Below are 19,237 nucleotides of genomic sequence, written 5' to 3'. Positions count from 1 at the left end.
AGTCCTAGAAAAGACTGGTCATGAACATGCTTGACAGTGTGAACACCAAAGCTGTTATGAAGAAGAAGAAAGAATAATTGGTGGGTGCTACAGAAGAAGTGGAGAGTAGTATGAAAATCTTTAACTGTAGAGTTTGGGACACTTAATGTGATGTGAATGAGCTCAGGATATGGGGAGAGGAGTGGGAAAGAAATATGAGGAGGTCTAGGGCTGTGCTCAGTAAGGGAAGGAACAGGACTAAGCCATGGCTGTGTTTGAAGGCAGAATTTGGTACATTCTAGGATTGAATCCATGCCTGTTTCACTTGAGATGTAACATTGGATTTCTAAGTCATTGGTGAATGCTTGCAAAATCCACTACTGATGCATTTAGAAATGGATACCAACTGCCTTCTTCACATCTTCCCAATAATGTTCTAGTTGCCTTAATATCTATCTTAGAGAATTCTACTTGCAAGAGAAAGCTGGGAAATTTTTAGTTGAAAACTCAGTGTTTCATTTTCCTTTCCGTTTTTTAGAATTTTCCTTTTCAGTTAATCTATTGGCAGCTGATATCCTGACCCTTTGAGAATTAAAAACCAGTCCAATGGATGTTACATTGCTTGGTTTGAAAGTGAAGACAAGGCTCTGTGCCTTGTGATCGAGTGCTGGGCTAGACAATGGAAGTCCCTGCAAACTCTGGAACTGACCTTTGTTTTGAGTCATAAATCTTGAGGGTTTTTTTCTGCTGTTGTGTGACAGTAATCTGGTTGGAAACTGAAACGAGGATAGTATATCATGACTGGTTTGGTTGAAGTGGACCACAAATTGCAAGTTGAATTTGAATTAACTTGGGGGACTGAGCCTTAGTCCAGAGGTGAGGAAAAAGCTGAGTGAGGGAAGAAAGCAAACACAATTGATTTTGCTTGGTGCTTCTAAACATAAACAGAACAGAAACACCTTGGCTCGTCCCAGGACTCCTGTCAGGACAAAGTGTTGCTTCAAGTGTCCTTTTCCCTATTGAGTGAACACAGGAATATTCCCATTTCTCTTTAGCTGATTTGTGTTGCACATATGGTGTGGGATTCATCTCCCTTAGTTTCAATCCGTTAAACATCTAGTGAAGAAAAAAGTGAAGGAAAAGTTCCAAAGGTCTTTCTGTATCTTATGAGCTATTTTGGAATGGAACATGCAGCACCTTTGGAGCTTTCTGTCTCTACATATGAAGGATGTTTAGGAAACTTCAGTGGAGAGATGATTAACTTTGAAATAGATGAGGTTAGGTGAGATAAATCCTACCAAAGGAGAATTTTGCATTAAAAGAATTAGCATGAAAACACTTATCCCAAATCTTTCTCAAGCAAGACCTGCCAATCATCCAGCCGTGGTGCTGAGAGCTGTCAGAGCTGAGGGAGAGCTGTTTTTGCTCAGCCTATACATCCTCACTGTCCTCAAATGCAGAAAAGACAGAGTGGCATTATCCAAGCAGGAGAGCAATTGTGACAGTCAGGTAAAGAATATGACCTGTGGCACCCTGAATGTGTCAAACAGATTAATAAATCAGATGTTTTAATCTAGTGGTTTCAGTAGAGGAGAGGGCAAAAAGGATAATGACACTTACAGGTTCCTGTTGACAGTATATTGAAAGGTGTGTGTAAACAGATGGCTCCATGGACTCATACACAGGCCTGCTTCCCTTGCTTTTGGAAGGTGTTTCACAAAGTAACATTTTGATTAGATTTTTAAATTTATGTGGAAGAGAAAAATGCACTGGTTGTGAATTACTCATTGAAAGTAAAACTTTACAAATTGTATTGCTATGTTGCCAGCGAAATTAAAAGGATGCATAAGGGTATTGCCAGAGAATTACACAACCTTGGGTGGATGTGTGGTTGGTGCAAAATGCTGAAGAATCTTCCTCTTGGCCCCGAGGCAGGAGAGGTGGCTGAAGGAGCTGGTTGTTTCTGTACCCCAGCCAGGCTAATCACATTTTAAATATCCCTGGAACAGCTCTAAGTTGTGTCTGCAGCTGAACTGATTCCTTCATGTCTGGGACATACAGAATTAAAAGTATGGAATAAAACCCTATTTAGCACCTCATTCTGCTCTGTGCTAGACATAATAATATGGTAGGAGCAGATTTGATAATCTGCATATTTTATATCTGATATATTGGCTTTGTGCAGCCTTTGAGCACTGAAGAACTTGGTGCAAAGACAAACGTGTTATCTTCTTCATATGGAGTCTTCCTTCAATGCCCTAGCAATCTCCAGATGCCATAATTAAATATAGTGTTGGCCTAGTTAAGTAGAAATGCATCTAATTACTCCAGGATTGTCTTAGCCACTGTTATGCAATGTGTGAATTTCACGTACTTTAATCCACTTACAGTTTCATTTCTGTTTTGTCCAGCACTGTGCCAAGCTGAACTCTCGTTGCTTCAAAAAACCAGCTAACACTCTAACAACAATCAACCTGAATATCTGCCAGTTTTGAATGAATATAAGTGGATAATTGAAGTTATTTGCGATAATTGCATATGCTAAGCTTTTAATTTATTTTTATCCTTTATTTATAATTTCTGCTTTGATTGTGCTTTGCTGCACTTAGTGTGGCTGAGCATTGTCTGGCTGTGTTGCAGTGGAATTTATTCAGTTTTTGTATGGCATTAGTTGCAAGATCGGTATCTATCTTAGGCAGACAGATAACTAGGCACTAGGAATTTGAATAGCAAGGTAACAGGCACTAAATAATTTTGGGTGCATCTTAGTCACAGCAACAGTTATTTTAAGTGCTAAAATTTCCTAGAAAATACCACACAGCTGAGGAGAACAATCTGGGGCATAAAATACACTGCCAGGCCTTCTGAAAAGAGGCCTTTCTGAATTTCCTTTCTGAAAATTCTGTGTGGGTTTGTGTGTCCCCATCCTCAAGGATGGAACCTGTCAAACTGCCAGTCTGGTATCACTGCCCTGTTGAAAGCCTCGTGTGCTCCTGAGAGGAGCAAATATTCCTCCAAGGTCAGCATCAGGGTCTGATGCTTCTCCATGAGTTACGGCAAGCACGTGCAAAGCCTTTTGTGATAAAACATTGAGGCTGGGAAGCCTGTTTGCACATCGGGGCATTCATTGCTATCTGATATGATTCTGGGTTTGGGCATGGGAAATAGAAGTGAGACTGAGGAACAACATCAAAATCTCTCCTGACTTTACCTTGTCTGCTAAATGAGCTGTGAAAGGAGCAAGCCCCAGAACTCTGAAGGAAGTAAGGAGGACCTGCAACAGAATTAGCACCATGCCAGAATATTACCTAAACTCACTTAATGCTTATAAATCTTGTTCTATCAAAACAGCCTGGCCTTTTCAGAACTTTTTAAAGCACCTGCAGCCTTAAAAATTTCCTGGAGAGGAAAACCCCTTTTTCACATCTGAAATGAACCCCAAAATGGGGAAGTCACAGGAAGGTACCTGGGTAATGTTTCTGAAGTTTAGTGATCTATTGCTGTGTGCTCCCACATGCACGGCGTAGGCTTCTCACGGAAAGCCAGTGAGGAAAATTGCTCTGATGATGGAAACACAATCTTGTTTCTCTCCCAGGAATACTTTCAACTGCTGAACTATGTTTAAATAGTTATCTGGCAGCACTTTAGGAAATATTTTTGGCACATTCACAGCTCAATTACTATAAAGTTTGATTGGAAATTAGGCATGCAAATCAAGAGTAAGGTTATTAAAACTGCATTGAATATTTCACCTGAAGAAGGGTCACTACTGGCAGTTGTAGGTATTTTCTGCTCACAGAAAACTGATGTTTCAGTGTACAGAATGCTGCTGTTTTTTGGCTGGTACCAAGAACCTTGCTATAAGATATGAAAGAAGTAAGGTTATAAAAACAGGCACAGGTTTTCCTTTCTCGTTATCTGCTGTTTTTCTTTAAAATGTTCATTATATTTGATTAAGACAGAAATCTAGGTTACGATTCCATACATAGGAATCAGAGACAGGCCTGTTAAAATTACACAAATGATTATTATTATCTTTTCTTCCAAAACACATCTCAAATCAACCTTGATGTTTTTCAGGAATCTCAAACAGATCTGATGCCATGGAAAATCTTGAGAGTTTTTAGGGTTCAGGGCTGTTTTTTGCTGTTGGTTGAATGCATTTGATGCTAGAATATAAGAGCAGCTACAGGTTTGTCTACACTTCTTTAATGACTGTGATATGCCTGTGCATTTTTGAATGAAATGTTATTAAAATGATACTATGGAATAAAACTATTTATGTTGTGGACTAGGATGATACCAGTACTTAGCTGATACTACTTATAATTAAATTAGAGATATCTTCTCTCCTTTTTTGTGATTTGTAACAGTTTGGTTTTGAGAAGAGGAATTTCAAGAAGCATTTCTGGTTTTATGTGTTGCAGTTGGTTCACAGTAGAAAAATAGAAAGGAAACAGTGTAATATATATATATTTTTCAAGATTTCACAGCTGAGAAGAGAGAAGGGCATAACTTCAATTCTCTGGGAATTTTATTTATGTTTATAACTACAAGGTTGGTCAGCATTTATGGATAAAGATTAGTAATCCTTCACAGTTCAGGGGTTCAGAAACTGTTTCAAATTTGGTTATGCTTATGAATTTATTTAATCTAACTTCAGAATGGGATTTTAATGAAAGAAAATCATTGAGAAATAATCTGAAACCCTTAAAAAGTATATGAGAAGAGAATAGATCTCAGAAGCTAAAATAATTAACCTAGCCTCTGGATGTTGTGTGATGTCTTTTTCTTGAAATTGTTATTTGCAACTTTTATTTTCATTTTTTTTCCATTTCTGTTCCTTTTCACCCTTACTTTTTGTTGGATTCTTCTTGTGCCTCATCCATTCTGTTTCACCTTTCTTTTGCTCTATCTATAACAACCTAATTTGAAAGAGAATTTATCTGGAAATATAAGTTCACTGCAATTATAATATCATTTGTCAAGAAAATTACCTTGTTAGGTAATTTGAGAGATAGGTTAGTGATTTATTAAAAAAAAAAACAAACCAACCCTACTGTGGGGTAACAAACATTTTTTTTTATCTCTCAACTTTTTCTGTGTTATTTATGTTATTTATCAGTCCCACTGAATATTCAAAACATTGACCTTATGTTTTGGTGACCATTTTGAGGGTTTTTGTGGTTCTCTTGTTTGTGCATCTCCTGCTTCATGTCGTGTTTTTATCCATGTTGCATTGTGATATTCTGGGACAGGCAGTTCATCTTTCTCGTGTTTATGTGTATTGGAAAAGTTCTCAGGATTAGTTCTTAGGGGAACCTCATTTGAGCTGTACCTTAGAAAATTATAATTACTTGATCTAAAGATTGTGTGCTGCCCTTGACCTGCCAGTTCACGTGCACACAGACACTTTTACACATTTAGGGCTAAATTTTTCTAAAAACACCCTTGAATGGTGTGAGTGTACCACTTCTCACTCTGTGTTTGTAATTCATTCTATGTAAGTGCATGCAGATAACTCAAGATTCCCTTCAGGATAACCACAGCTTGGGAAGCATTTATTTGCTACAGCAAGGATTTGAGAATATGAATGAAAACATATTGGCATTTCTATTAAGAGTGTCATTATGAACTATTAAGCTAAAATTGCTGATCCTGCTGATGTTGAGACTCATTGCTAAATAACTGCTCAGTCATTAAAATATTTTAAAAGGGATTTTTTTGCCTCCATTTAAAAAAGTTACAGTATTACATGTGGTGTTTATGTTTTTGCCTGCAGAGTGTTAGGGAATTTTTTCCATCGTGCTTCATCCCTTTGGGGACCTCTTTAAAAAAAAAACAACCAAACAAACCCCCCTTCCCCTCCACCAAACACTACAAAACCCCATGAAACATTTGCATTCAATTTCTTCATTCCGATATAATTTGTGTATATCCAGTAATATGTAATTTTGTGGAGTTGGGCTTATTGTTGGCTTTCCTTTTCTGTAGCTCTCCCAGATTTCTTGTGATTTATTTTATAATGGTGTTGAGATACTTAAGGCAAACTGTGGTTAAGGAGTGATACATAGAAAATGCAGCATATGCTTGTATTTTTTTCATTCAATGTACCAAAAGTTTAATTTTTTATTTAGTTTTGTGAGGGCAAAACACAAAATGTGCTTACATATTTGCTTCTATAGCTTCAGGAAAAATTTCTGTCAGTAGCCACTTCACTTCTTTGTCATTGAGTTTGTTGTAGAAAATGTACATTAAAAAAAAAGTAACAATTGAAATCTTAATGAGTAATTCAATAAAATATCAAGCAGTACTTTTCATTTCTGAGCTGCCCTTGTTACCAGATGTTTCTACTGTTCCCCATCTTATGCTTCTCTCGTTATTCCTTACATGTGGGGATAAATCTTGGTTTAAATTTATTTCACTGAGGCAAAAATGTAATTGAAACACATTGGGATCAATACAAACTATATAAGAAGCCGTGAATTATTTTTCTAGCCTGCTAGGTACTAATATCTAATATCGCTGGTATCTCATGAAATACTATAATAATTTTTCTTTTGATGATTAAGTAAGTATTTCAGCACAGAAAGAAAAATACGGTTTTCCTTTCCTTGTATTCTTTTCTGTATGAAGAATTTTTTCGATCCTTTCACTTTTCTACTCTCAAACTCATCAGTCACGAACTTTTCTATCAGGTGAGCACAGAGTAGTGATACACCTATGGCTTTATAATCAAGGAAAATACATCTGCAGAAATGCATTGAGTTAGAGCAGTTATTTTACATAAAAGGCCTTTTTCATGCTTGAAAAATGAGGGCTATATTTGTAAAATCCTTTCAGCAGGTCGCTAGCGTGCTGACTAAAGATGGGCTTCTGAGAATGTTCAAATGTGTGTGGATTTGTTTCAGTTGCTGTAAGGCTTCCCCCCGTCAGAGGAGAAGATTTGTGTTACTTCCCCTTTTAGATCCTAAAGACAAAAAACTGTGGCTCAAATGAATGTTCATTAATGTTTCACATTGCAAAGTCTGTTCTTGGTACTATTGAAATAGTATAGGAGTAGTGGGAACAATGACACAGAAGTTCACAATTGAGTTTGAAATATTTTTCCATGGGTCCCCCTCCTGCAGTGGGTTGGGATGTTTTGTTATTTTTGGGTTCTTTTACCCCTGTACATAGGAAGGTGAGCTCAGACATTCTGCCAGCTCAGTTCTGGATTGATTTGCCCAGTGCTGGAAGCAGCTCTGTTCAGTTCCAGTTTGGGTCAGATGGGTTTGATGTGACTAGCTGGGTTTTCACAGGACAAGATGTTTGAAGCTGGACCCAGTCCAATGTCAGGGAGGTTCTCCCAGCACAGGGCTCTGGGAAGGTGGCCTTTTGCTTCTCTGTATCAGCCGAGGTATCAGGAGTATTTCCAGGATTTAATTGTGTGTTTGAGATTGTAATTCTGTACCAAAGAAAAGCCTGGAGAGGCTCCCCACGGGGTGTGCAGGGAGGGGCAGAAGCCCAGCAGAGGCCCCGGGGTTTTAGGGTGGTGCTGGGAGATGGGATGGAGCAGGAGAGGAGGCTGCAGACCCCGGCCAGCACAAACCCTCCCTGCAGCCACCGGGGCTCTGCTCAAACTGTCAGCATTCTGCTCAGCCATTTGTTCTGCATTGGCAACCAGAAATATTTTTCTTGGTTCAGTTTCCATTATAGCTCAAACTGTATAGCAATCAATATGAATTCTGATTTCATTTTGATTTATATCCAAAGACTTGATAAATGTGCAAACAGTTATGAAAAGGGAGAAAAAATGTGTGCATGGCTGCCCACTCTGCGTAATGAGAGTCTGGACCTTGCTTTGTGATGCAAAATATCTGAAAATGTGTGTACCAGTGTCTGATAGAGCAAAGAAAGTAAAAGACACAGAGTATTTTGTTTGATTTTGGCTTGTACATATATGAACGTTCAGGTAGATTAAATGAAAGCTAGAAGGAGTCCCTTCCATGGTTAAAATACTCTGAAATATAAAGAACCCTGAGTAAAACCTTAGAAAAGGTATAATATCATTTCCCAATAGAATATCTGCAGCAAACTCCTCTATGAATTAAATGGTTCAGGTAGCCGTGTTTTGGTGCAACCATGTTTTTTCCTGTCAGATAATAATGATGAGGAACAATAACTCCAGTACAAGGAGTTATGGATATTATTAAGAGGGCAAAAATACTACTGAATTGCTGCTATTCTGTAAATGTTACTTCTGTAATTGCAGAAAAATCTTGTGATAATGTACCACGTTAAGGTAGTATTTCAGTCTGCTCAGTAAACAAACCTAGGCTCTGTTTTTCTTATCATTTAGAGTTGGTGTGTAATTTAGAAATTCATTTTTATGTCAGTTTCTTGAAATCAAGTGCATTATTAGGGAATACCTCCTATTTTAATGTTAAGGAAGATTTGAAAAGGGCTCCTATTTGCAAAATAAAATCCATGTTAAATCAACTATATTTTTGTTCTCTCAAAAATAATTTCAGAATGGGAGCTACGGGAGGCTGGACACTGGTGAAAAAAATAGATCTATTTATTTGTTTGTTTATTACTGAGTGAGCTGTTTTTAGAGTTTTGTACCACCAACAGTGGGTACTGAGGGTTTAAAAAACTTGGTCCTTTATTTCTTTTTTTAAATCTGGATCGTATATTTTATTCAAAGAAGTATGAGAGCAGATAAATTGCACAATTCTCAAACAATCTCTGTTTTTTTACCGAGTTATAAATTGGTATCCATTATTTCAAAAACATGCCTTTTTTTTTTTTTTCCAGCGTCTTGTTGAAGCTGCAGAAGATGCTTATCTGAAACATGAATTTGATGCTGACTTACAGGTAGTAAATAATTACCTTCTTGAATGTTTATCATCAGAGTATATAAAATGGTTTATACAATAGCTTGCCTGAAGAACTGCTGTAGAAAGCCAAGCATGTGAGTAAGAGAAGGATGCTGATTACAGAAAATGGAATTGTGAGAAATGACAATTAAAAAAATTTTAAATTATTATCACTTTAAAAAATTTCGAATCATTAAACCTTGACAAAATACAACGAAGGACTGACTAAGGAGAAAGGGCCGGGCGCTGGGATGTCGCCATGTGCCCGTCTACAGAATGGCTGCTGTGCCTTTTATGGCCCTGGGGTCACATCAGCCAGCCCTGACCCCTCCCAGGGTCTGTCAGACAACTCTCCTTGGCGCTCCATGGGTGGAGGCTGCTTCCTTGCCACTCACCTGGAGCTCAGGTGTTGTCCTGCTGCACCCCTAGCAGGAATCCTTCCCCATTCCCAGCCCTTCCCTCCTTCCCTCCAGTGTCGGGGACAGCCTGGGCTGGTGGCAACAATACACCGTGGGGAGAACTGGGGACATCAAACAACAAACCACAGTAACACAAATATACATCAGTAAAGCTTCTCTGAACATACACACAATACTCATCCCTTAACTGCGAGAGCCAATCATCCCATTGCTCATCTGTAACAGAATTAAAGAGGGCTGGCTCAGTGTTTTGATGGGTTGTGTGCTTAGTGCTTGTGTGTTGGGACACCAAGCAAGTGCCTTTAACTCTTTCAGAGATTTCATTTAAATTCCCTTGTGTATCTGTGCAGGTCACCTTTTTTAACACATCAATTAGTGTTGTGTCTGCAGTGTGCTGGTAAGGAACTGGTTTGCAGAGAATCGAATTTGCAGATGGGGTGAGATCCACAGGGATGGAATTAGCAAGACCTGCAAGTGGTTTGTGTTTGAATGTGTCTAGAGCAGACACTGGTTTTTCCTGGGAGCCCTTAGAGATGCACCACTTGTGTGTTGCCTTTAGTCATAATGTGGGAGGGAACAGCATCGTGGCAGCTCACGGCTCAAAATGTTTAAAACAAAAGCCTTTGCCTAAAAAAGACATACACATGCGTGCAAAAAAAAAAAAAAAAAAAAAAAAAAGAAGTCTTAGTCAATGCTTAGATGAGTAAATACCTCCTTACCTTTAATTGAATTCCTGTATCCATGTTTTCTTGAATGCCATGTTAGGTGGAGTTTTGTCTACTTTGCCTCTACCTAGTTTTAATTTTAAAACCTTCTGTGAATATTTGCCATAAGATTATTTAAATTTTGGGCTTAAAGAATTAAAGGAAACAAAGATGTTTTCCATAGACATTTTCCTATACATTTATCTAAGAAATAAATAGATCTGTTAAGTTCTGTTTTCAGATTTTGCGTGGTTACTTCCAGTAATCAAAACCCACTTTATTTTAATAAAAATATGATACAAATTACTGATTTATGTGCAGAAAGGAAGAAAAAACAGAGTCAACTTATCAGAACCAAGCATAAAAAATTGAGTTTAGAAGGCTGTGATACTAAAGATCCGTCAGCCCAGGCTGGAGTAAGGATAAAACGAGCCCACTGAAAATGATAATTCACATTATTGTTGTATATTCGAGGAGTGCTGGGTTCTGTATTCAAATGTGTTAGAGTTCTATTATACTCCAGCCTTGCAGACATATGCTGCTCTTCATTTTGTTGAACTTTAAGCCTTGGAGAAGTAGGAACTATTGTCTGAATACATCAGAAACACACTTTATAGAAGATGTTTTAGAGGGCTGCAGTAAATGCTTCTTCACTGCAGGACAGTTCTCACTTTGACAAAGTCCTTCATTTGCCGGGGCTCTGGCGATATTAACACTTTCAGGAAGCCAGTTAAAAGCCATTTGTGTCAGCAGCATTAACAGGACAATCAAATCTTTGTGTGGAGCTCTGTTGTTTATTACTGTCACGGTCCATTAAAGCTAATCAATTGTTAATCTTGGTTTCAGCGACCCCTTTGCAACCCTTGCTGGGTGATTGTTGTTCTTTATCAAAAATCTCATAATACCATCTGCTCAATAGAAAGTAATGGCCAGGATGATTTGATAGTGTACATTCAAGTGGAAGGGGACAGAAGGCTTATATAATGTGCAGTGTATACAATTCTGCAATCAAAGAGGAATTTTTTGGCATTTGTGTTGTTTTGGCTGACGTGTGGAAGACAGGATTAAATGCTTTGATTTAGTGATACGTGGTACAGCAACAGCCTGTGCTCTTTGTGCTCAGATATTCTGGAAATTCAGAAAGGACGTAAAGAAAGTGGGTTTTTTTTTTGCTTTGGATAAAGATAATAAAGAGGGTAACATCTTCTGCTAGGAGATGTTCTATTAAAAATCAAATAATTTATAATTATTGTTAACTGAAATTTGGCCTCTTGATCTTTTATTACCTCTGTGCTTGGGAGTGTGTTTCCTAAGATGTGAACTGCTTTGTTATGGTTCACAGAAACACTGTGGTGAAGTTGGTCTTCTGTGTCTTGAGGACAGCATAGACAATATTGTTTTAGTACATAAAAATGATTAAAGAGAGAAATAAAATATTATTAATATTTCTATCGACTAGAGAAAAGCACCCACTTAAAGAAAGTAATAACTGTAAGACTTCACCTGTTAGACTGCTGGTATTCTCTTCAGCAATGCTGAAACTGTATTACTTGGTTAGACTAAACCTGATTCCTTCTGGCCATTTTTCTTAGTAACATTATTAGTTTTGTCCTTAGTTATTCCATAGGTATTCTAATCAATACACTGTAATTCTGTGTAATGGTCTAAGCACTCAGCCATCTATCCCTGGATTGAATTTGTGGGCACCACCAACCTTGTAGTTATAAACATAAATAAAATTCCCAGAGAATTCAAAGTAATAAATCAAAACAGGCGATGTGATGTTTAACTCATCAGCATTATACATTGCATGTTTGAGTAATGGCCAAACTATGAATCAGTGAAAGCAGACCTTAAAGATTTACCTTGCAGTATTTGGGGTTTGGGAGTTTTGTTTGGTTTGTTTTTTTTTTGGTTGGTGGTGTTGTATGTTTTGTTTTGTTTTGTTTTGTTTTTCCCCTATTAGGAATGTGAAATTATAAGGAAATAACCATCTAAATGCTACTTGTATTTGAATCTCAGTCAAGGGTTTTCTTACCTCATGGGTATGGGTGCAAGTCATTCATTGTTATTAAATATTATTTGCAAGTTCGTAAGTGGAATTTCTTTAGTCATGCCTAATGTATTTGGGGTTGTAAAAGAAGTTACCATTTATATTACTATAGCAAGCTGCCCTGTCACAATATATTCACAGGTGTAAAGAATTGTTTCTCTTCCTTTATATGGGAATGGCTCTGTTCTCACCTCTGTTTAAAGTGAAGCCATTCCCCTGGTTTTGTGACTTTAACATAATGGAAAAACCCCCAGGACAGAGGTAAACTGCCTTCTTATATACCCAGCAGGACTACAGGAGTATTGACTGTTGCAGGTTTTGAAGTCATTCTACAATCATCCTTTAGTTTTCTTGGCTTAGCCATTTGCCAGAGAAAAAAAATTGGAGAAAGATAATAAAGAGGGTAACATATCTGCTAGGAGATGATCTATTAAAAAAACCTGACAATTAAAGTAATTTATAATCATTGGTAACTGAAATTTGGCCTCTTCTTCTTCTATTACCTCTGTGCTTGTGTTTCCTATTATATGAACCGCTTTGTTATGGTTCACAGAAACACTGGTGGGTTTGGTGTTCAGACCCCTGCAAGAGGCTCTGAAGAGGAAAACTCTTCCCTGGAGCTACCATGTACCTAAGAATTTGTTGCATATGCAGCTGATACAACCACATAGGTTTAGAGACTTTCCCCTCCCACCAGATTTCATCAAACCACTGGAAACTGGACTTTTAAACTGCACCAAAGTTTCAGCAGCTGCTGGCCTCCAGCAGCCACAGGGCTGGGGTGGCTCCTGAGCCCTGGGCTCGCTGTGCCCCAGTGTCGCTGTCACTGCTCTGTGCACACAAACCTGTGCTGGCACCATGTGGACAGAGGGAGGGCAGGATACCTCTCACAGGGCTGGGCTCCTTCTGGGTTTCCAGAATCTCAGGAGGTGGATGCTCAGCGCTGGGGCTGGTGCTGGAGTTCTCAATGCAGCAGTAAAAATAACTTGTGCTTTGTTTCTTACAAACAGACAAAAAACTCCATTAATTTTAGAAGAAAGATTTATAATAACTTAGTTGGTATCCAGTTTTTGTAGTTCTGACCCCAGTGACAGGACGAAGTAACATAAAATTTTGTCATGACTACTTTTCATTTGCTGACTGATTTCACTACAAATACACATCTGCAGGGTAGTTCTTTTATTTTCTCTATGTTAATTAAGTTCATTAGTTCATTTGCTTTACATTCCTGCTAGGTTTTTTCTGCATGTGTGTGATGTGATGATAAAAAAAGCAAGGTTATTTCTTTCTGCTAGAATCAAAGCTGGTGCACAGTTGATGCACTGGAATGACCAGATTTTATTTTTCAGACTGTTGTAGGTTTACTTCCTGCATAAGATAGGAGAGGTTCAAGTGCCAATGTTTTAAGATGGTTGACCTTATTTCAGTTTTATACCTGGACACTAGAAGAGGATTAATCAAATAGTTTTTAGGAAAATATTAGTTTCTTTTAAGAATACTCCTAATTTAGTGGGATAAAAAAGGAATACTGGTGTAAGGCTGTTTTTCATTATTCATTTTTCTAAGATCTATAACATATGGCTGAGCCTTAAGGAAAAGGTTTGCAAAACTATACCAGAGTTAGGTACCTGTCTGCCAGATTTTTCTGTCTGTTAACTCCAAATTGCATTTCGTGTCCTTGAAAAATCACATCCTTACTCTCAGACTATGTGTGTTGGCTACATAAAAAAAAATCTTGTGAAATCAGCAGATGGACGGTTAAGGAGTTTCCAGTGGTTTACATATGTGAACAGTGCTCTTTTTTGAAATACATATTTTTAAAATCTACAAAAATTAAGACTTCAGATGTTTAGGAGTAGGCACAAATAGTAAAAGAGGACTGAGGAGCACAATTAGTGCAGTTCATGTGGTTTACAGCTTCTGGGTCTAATCCTCCAATTGTTAATATTACTCAATAGTTTATTGTTTAAGGGGAGCTGCCTGCCTTTCTCTAATTTTGAGATTTAGCTGTTAGATGTAAAGCTTAAATATAGATATAAAATCATAACCTAAATTGATACTACTTTAAAAAAAAATCTGACCTAAATGTTTATTTAGTATAATGATACCAGGCAAAAATTTAAAAAGATGGATTACTAAATGCTTAGGGATTTAATAAAAATTTAAACAAATAAATGATAATTACATTGACATCAGGTGCTGAAAAATACCAGGATAAAAGATAATTGAGAAGAGCTATTATACATAATCTTATGAAACTCCTATTATAACACATGCATTGCTTTTATGTTAGTATTTCAGACAAGTCTGTTTGCGTATTTATTGTCTCACTAATATTACATGATGCACATGATAACTGGATTTACAGTCTACTAATATTTTTCTGGATGTTATAACAATGTCCATTAGCCTGAAGTCAGCTCTTGAAGGGTTCTGAACATCCACAATGGGAAAGGGAAGCCTGTTGGACTTCAAGCCCTTGTAACCAGCAACTGAAATTACTTTTTGAAAAGTGTATTTAAAATAGCAGTGCAACATCTGAAGTTTGACAGACTTCGTGGATTATTTATCCAAGCTGCTTATTTTCTAAATCAGAATTTAGTTTGTCTAAACTGTTAAACCTGGAAAAGGAATTTACCTTTTTAGATTTTCTTTGAAACATTTTGCTGGCCCAAGTCCTCTCAGCTCTGTTTGTGTGGGATGTGGACACTGCAGCTAGAGCTTCAATAAGGCAAGGGGAGGAAGAGATCCCTAGCTCGCCCAAATCTAAGCTGTAAACTTCTGCACAACTCCTGCAGAAGTAGTTGCAGGGCACTACAGTTTATTCATCTGTAAAATCTGCCTCTGGAGCTCTTTCCCGAGGTGCCTCACCCAGGAGCTGCTCTCAGGGGGTTCGTCTTATTTCACTCTGACACTGGGGGTCTCTGTGGTTTTGTTCATCCAGCTGGAGGCAGAGTTTGGATACAGCTAGGATGTAAAATGCTGCCAGGACCTGCAGAGGTGTGGTTCTTATTCAGAATTGTTTGAGTTTTTCCATACCGATCAAAAGATAAGGGAGATCAAAGAAAAACAGTAAGCATAGAATTCAGAATGTCCTTATAAACTGACTGAAACACCAAAGGCTCAAACTCTTAAGAATTAGTGTAGTTTAAAAGCTAAAAGGAAGGGAAAAGTGCACAGGAATGTGTCTAGTGAGCTAATGAACTACAAGGCCCAGCAGGCCACATTTAAATCATAACAGTGTCTGTTAGAGTTTTTATTTGATGTTATTTTTTTCCTTTGGTATTTTTTTTCTTTCATAAAATACTTCAAATTTTTTTCCCGAAAGAGATAAAAGGTTCCTCTTTGCAGTTCTTAGTTTTGTATTATTCTTATTGATTTCTGTGAGCTCAAATGAAGGACTTCCCAACCGCTCCAACACTGCAACAAATTGATTTTCAGATTTTTAGCCTTTCCAGTGGAAAGCATTTTAGCTTGTATACTCTTTCCAATTTATTTTTTGAGGTTGGCAAGAGGAAAACTGAATTCGATATGAAACTATCAAGACATCAGTGAATTCAGATATAACTGGTTAAAAAATGCAATAGAATTCAGGCACAAAGTAATCTTCAGAGGAAGACTTCCATTTGGCCTTCAATCTGCATGCTTGGCAGGGATTAAGTATCAGAAAGGGAGTGCAGAGAAAGAGAGGCCCTGCACCTTTCTGGTTATTTTAATTTCAAAGCTTTTATGCTTTCTGACTCTGTGGCGAGTGGAGAGGAAAAGAGAAACAAGGTTCTGTGAAGCCAGGCTAGCAATATTTTAGCTCATCTTCTAATGACAAATGACTTAATTAATTTTTTTCATTTTGGAGTTTTGTAGTTTGGAGATATTTGAGCACTGAGAGAATATTTTTGATGTTTCAAGAAGATTATGATTAGTGGATAATTTTTATTACTTTTCCTCCTTCCACACATTTATCTTGCTAAAGAACTGTGTTCTCTTACTACAAACAAATGTAATGTAAATAACTAGAATGATTTTATTTTTGTTTGTTCATAACTTCTGTTGACAAGGAGTGACTTTGAGCACAGAAGAGCAATGTTTATCTTGCTGTCTGAGAAGGAGAGATGCAGGAGAGATGATTTCCCCGCAATTTTGTAATTTTAGTGCAGTTCTGCCTTATATAAGAGTCCCATCCAAAAAGAGCAGTAATTCTCTGTTCAGTAGCTGTCCTGTCTACACGGAGTTTGACAGCAGAGGAACCAGCAGCTCTGGTCTGAATTTTTTACTGCAAAAACTGTTCTCTGCTTCTGTGGAAGTTTGGCACAGATTTCTGGAGGTTGGTACTTCTCACTTCAGCTACAGGACTTGTCCTCTTGGTACCCTTAAGCCAGAAGCAGTTTCCAGACATTTCTGGATTTGTTCTTGCCAGCTTCTCCTGGAGTGGCAGTCTCTATCTGAAGTGTGTGAGGTGTGTGCTGTGTGTGCTGAAGAACACTCTATAAATTCAGTTCTACCCATCAGAGAACACAGTGCTTTTGTCTCATGATACCTGCTGTAAATTACCTTACAGAAATCTGAAACCTGGAGTTGTCAAAGAACTGTATGACTGGGCTGATAATGCTGTTTTCCTGAGATTTTAGCTTTTATATTTTTTTGGTCCTTCATTATGTTTGTTTGCTACCAGCAATGAGAACAAAATAGCTTTATCATCCCATGAGTGTTTTCAAAATTTCAGGTTCTCTGATTAAACATTGAGACATCCCAAAGGTTTTCCTGAGCAAGAGAAACCTCTGCTTCAGAGCAACTCGTAATCACTTTAGGTGGGGCTCTCAGGATATGAGCAACCTGTTCAAGTTGTTTCTCTAGTGAATATTAAATTATTTGTATTATGTGAAACAATTCAGCAGAAGAGTTAGTGAGACACTCAGCTCAGAGAAGCCTGATGGATGGGGCAGTCGTTTTGGATCTCAGAGGCTCTAGTCTGAGTGTCTCTCCTACTTGATTCAGAGGATAGCTTTGAACAGCAGCATAAATCTTCTCCTCTCTGGCACAATTCTGCAAAAAAGAAATGTGTTTTCCAAAACTAAGGAGATTAACAGGTCACATCTAACAGCGCCAACAAGATGGAGCAGCAAGTCTTTACATACAGATAGTACCTATACAGTTTCTCCTTTCCCATTCTCGAGTCATTAAGTTTGAGATTTGAGGCTGCCTTTTAAATCCTCTTTGTATGCATCTTGTAAGTATTAGAGCCACGTTTAAAAAAACTAAAAGCTTAGATTCTTGCATATTCCTACAAACTCATAGGTTTTATAAATAAAACTGAAATTCTGTTTAGAATAGTGATAAAACAATCAGTTGTTTGCAACATGGAATTCTTTCATTTATTGTTTTTGCAAGGCAATACTTTAACTTACTCCAGTAGAACAGATAAATTAGTAAACAAGTATTGTTCAGATAAGGGGACACGTTGTACCAGAACAAACCAGTCCCTTGAATATGTTCATTTTCAAGCAGGTAATAGGGAGAAAAAGAAAAAGGAGAGAGACAGTATAAAATGAACATTTATCAGAAATTCAGTACTTAATCCTTAAAATTAGAGTGAAATTTCTCATACCAAACTTGAAGTGAGGGTAAACTTCCAAGAACTTTACCTGAGACTCCAAAACAATTTATTCTGAAAATGCTCAGCGTTCCTTCCAAGTTTGCCCAAATGAGAAATAGATTCAGCCAATATTTTTGCCTTTCCCCCCAGTCAGAACATTTCATGCCACAGTTTACAATTGAGCAGTTGGAGGCTTTCCTGCGTTTCAAAGCAGGCTGTGCTTTGGGAAGTGATCCCACCCTGCCCCTGGTCCTGCCCTGGGCAGGGGTGTACCAGTTGGCAGAACAGCTTAAACGAGGCAAACTTTGTTTTGTGAAAGGAAGGATGTGGAGGATGCGGAATAAAGCAGAAATGGTGCAGAAAAGAGTTAGGTGCCAGAAGACTGTAAAGTGCAGGGAAGAAGGATGGAGAAGGAGAAATACCTAAATAAAGTGTAAAGGCAAAGCTGTTAAGTGTTAATATCATAGTGTTTCAAGAGTACTGACAGTAATCTTTTTGCAAGTCTCCCTAAGAGCCATTACCTTTGCTTAAAGAAAGGCTAAAATGGAGAAACCATTTTCAACCTCTTAAAAAAAGACCTTTGGAGAGAGCAGAAGAGTAGGTCACATTCAAGCAAAATTTTAGAACAGGTTTCAGAGAAGTCAGGCAAAACAAGTATGCACTGGCGGTGAGGAAGAAACGCTGCATAGATGAGGAAAAAAGATCAAAATGTTATTGAAAAACATGCACTCCTTGAGATTGCCATAAACCTTCGAGAACTTGGCTTATCGTTGTCAGAGCAGACAGAGATGATGTGTTTAATAACGTGTCTCTCGTAGATGTTTATGGGCCTATCAATTTCCAATTCTAACTAAGCAAGAAAGCAGCTAAAGAGCCAGAGAAATAACATACAGGGTGAAGTTAGAGTTGCCAGTGCTTAATGTTTGGCATAGTGGTGATAGCAAACAGGAATTTGACATTGAAATAGTAGGCAGTTTTTTGACTTCCTTTGTTCAGATTTGTGGCTTTGAAAGTACTGGACATCCCTCTCTCACAGAAAAAAACCAAAAAGCTTCTCATCTGAAAACGCTTTTCAATTAGATTTTAGCTTTGTACTGCAGACAAGGTCAGCAGAACTCCCAGCCCTGTGCCTTTGCCCTGCCCTCAGTACTGGGCAGGGTTCACACTGGAGTCAGACTTACGCCTGCATTCCCAGTCCTGTCAAGATCTCGGAGACAGTGTTAGGAATATGACTCTCCTTGGTTTAAGTGATGCCAAAGGCAAGTGACAGATCGGAGGAGTTTGATCCTATCAAGATTTATTTTGAAAAATTCTGCTCTGGCTCAGCTTTCCTTTATCCGTGGATATTCAGTACATATCCGACAGCACGAGGAGGAGGTGATGTACAGGGATTGTTGTTTTCTGATTTGTTAAATCTTCAACAAAGGCACACTCAGTCTCACATCAAAGCTATGTGTCTGAGATGTGTGTTCTGCCAGGATCATGTGTTTTCTGAGTTCCCTGAAAATTGTTTTAAAAAAAATCTATTTGAAACCCCTATTTAATTCTGCACGTACTTGTACTTGTATCTGAAACTAAATGCAGGTACAGAATGTTGAAAGTGCAAGATGCTGAGGTGCTTAGGGGAACAG

General features: G+C 37.9%; 1 protein-coding gene across 2 annotated transcripts in view; it reads left to right on the top strand.

Annotated features, from left to right (window-relative positions):
- Positions 1-19,237, top strand: part of CACNA2D3 (calcium voltage-gated channel auxiliary subunit alpha2delta 3) — a 397,930-nt gene that overhangs the window by 114,081 nt on the left and 264,612 nt on the right. For both annotated transcript variants that reach the window (XR_010744448.1, XM_066326744.1), the window contains exon 4: positions 8,779-8,838. Coding sequence is in view for 1 of the 2 variants with exons in the window: in XM_066326744.1 (XP_066182841.1) it covers positions 8,779-8,838 (60 nt within the window). In the remaining variant the exon portion in view is untranslated. The remainder of the gene's footprint in view (positions 1-8,778; positions 8,839-19,237) is intronic.

The sequence above is a fragment of the Sylvia atricapilla genome, chromosome 11 (assembly GCF_009819655.1).
Source record: "Sylvia atricapilla isolate bSylAtr1 chromosome 11, bSylAtr1.pri, whole genome shotgun sequence".
NCBI lineage: Eukaryota > Metazoa > Chordata > Aves > Passeriformes > Sylviidae > Sylvia > Sylvia atricapilla.
This window is presented reverse-complemented; position numbering and strand designations above follow the sequence as displayed.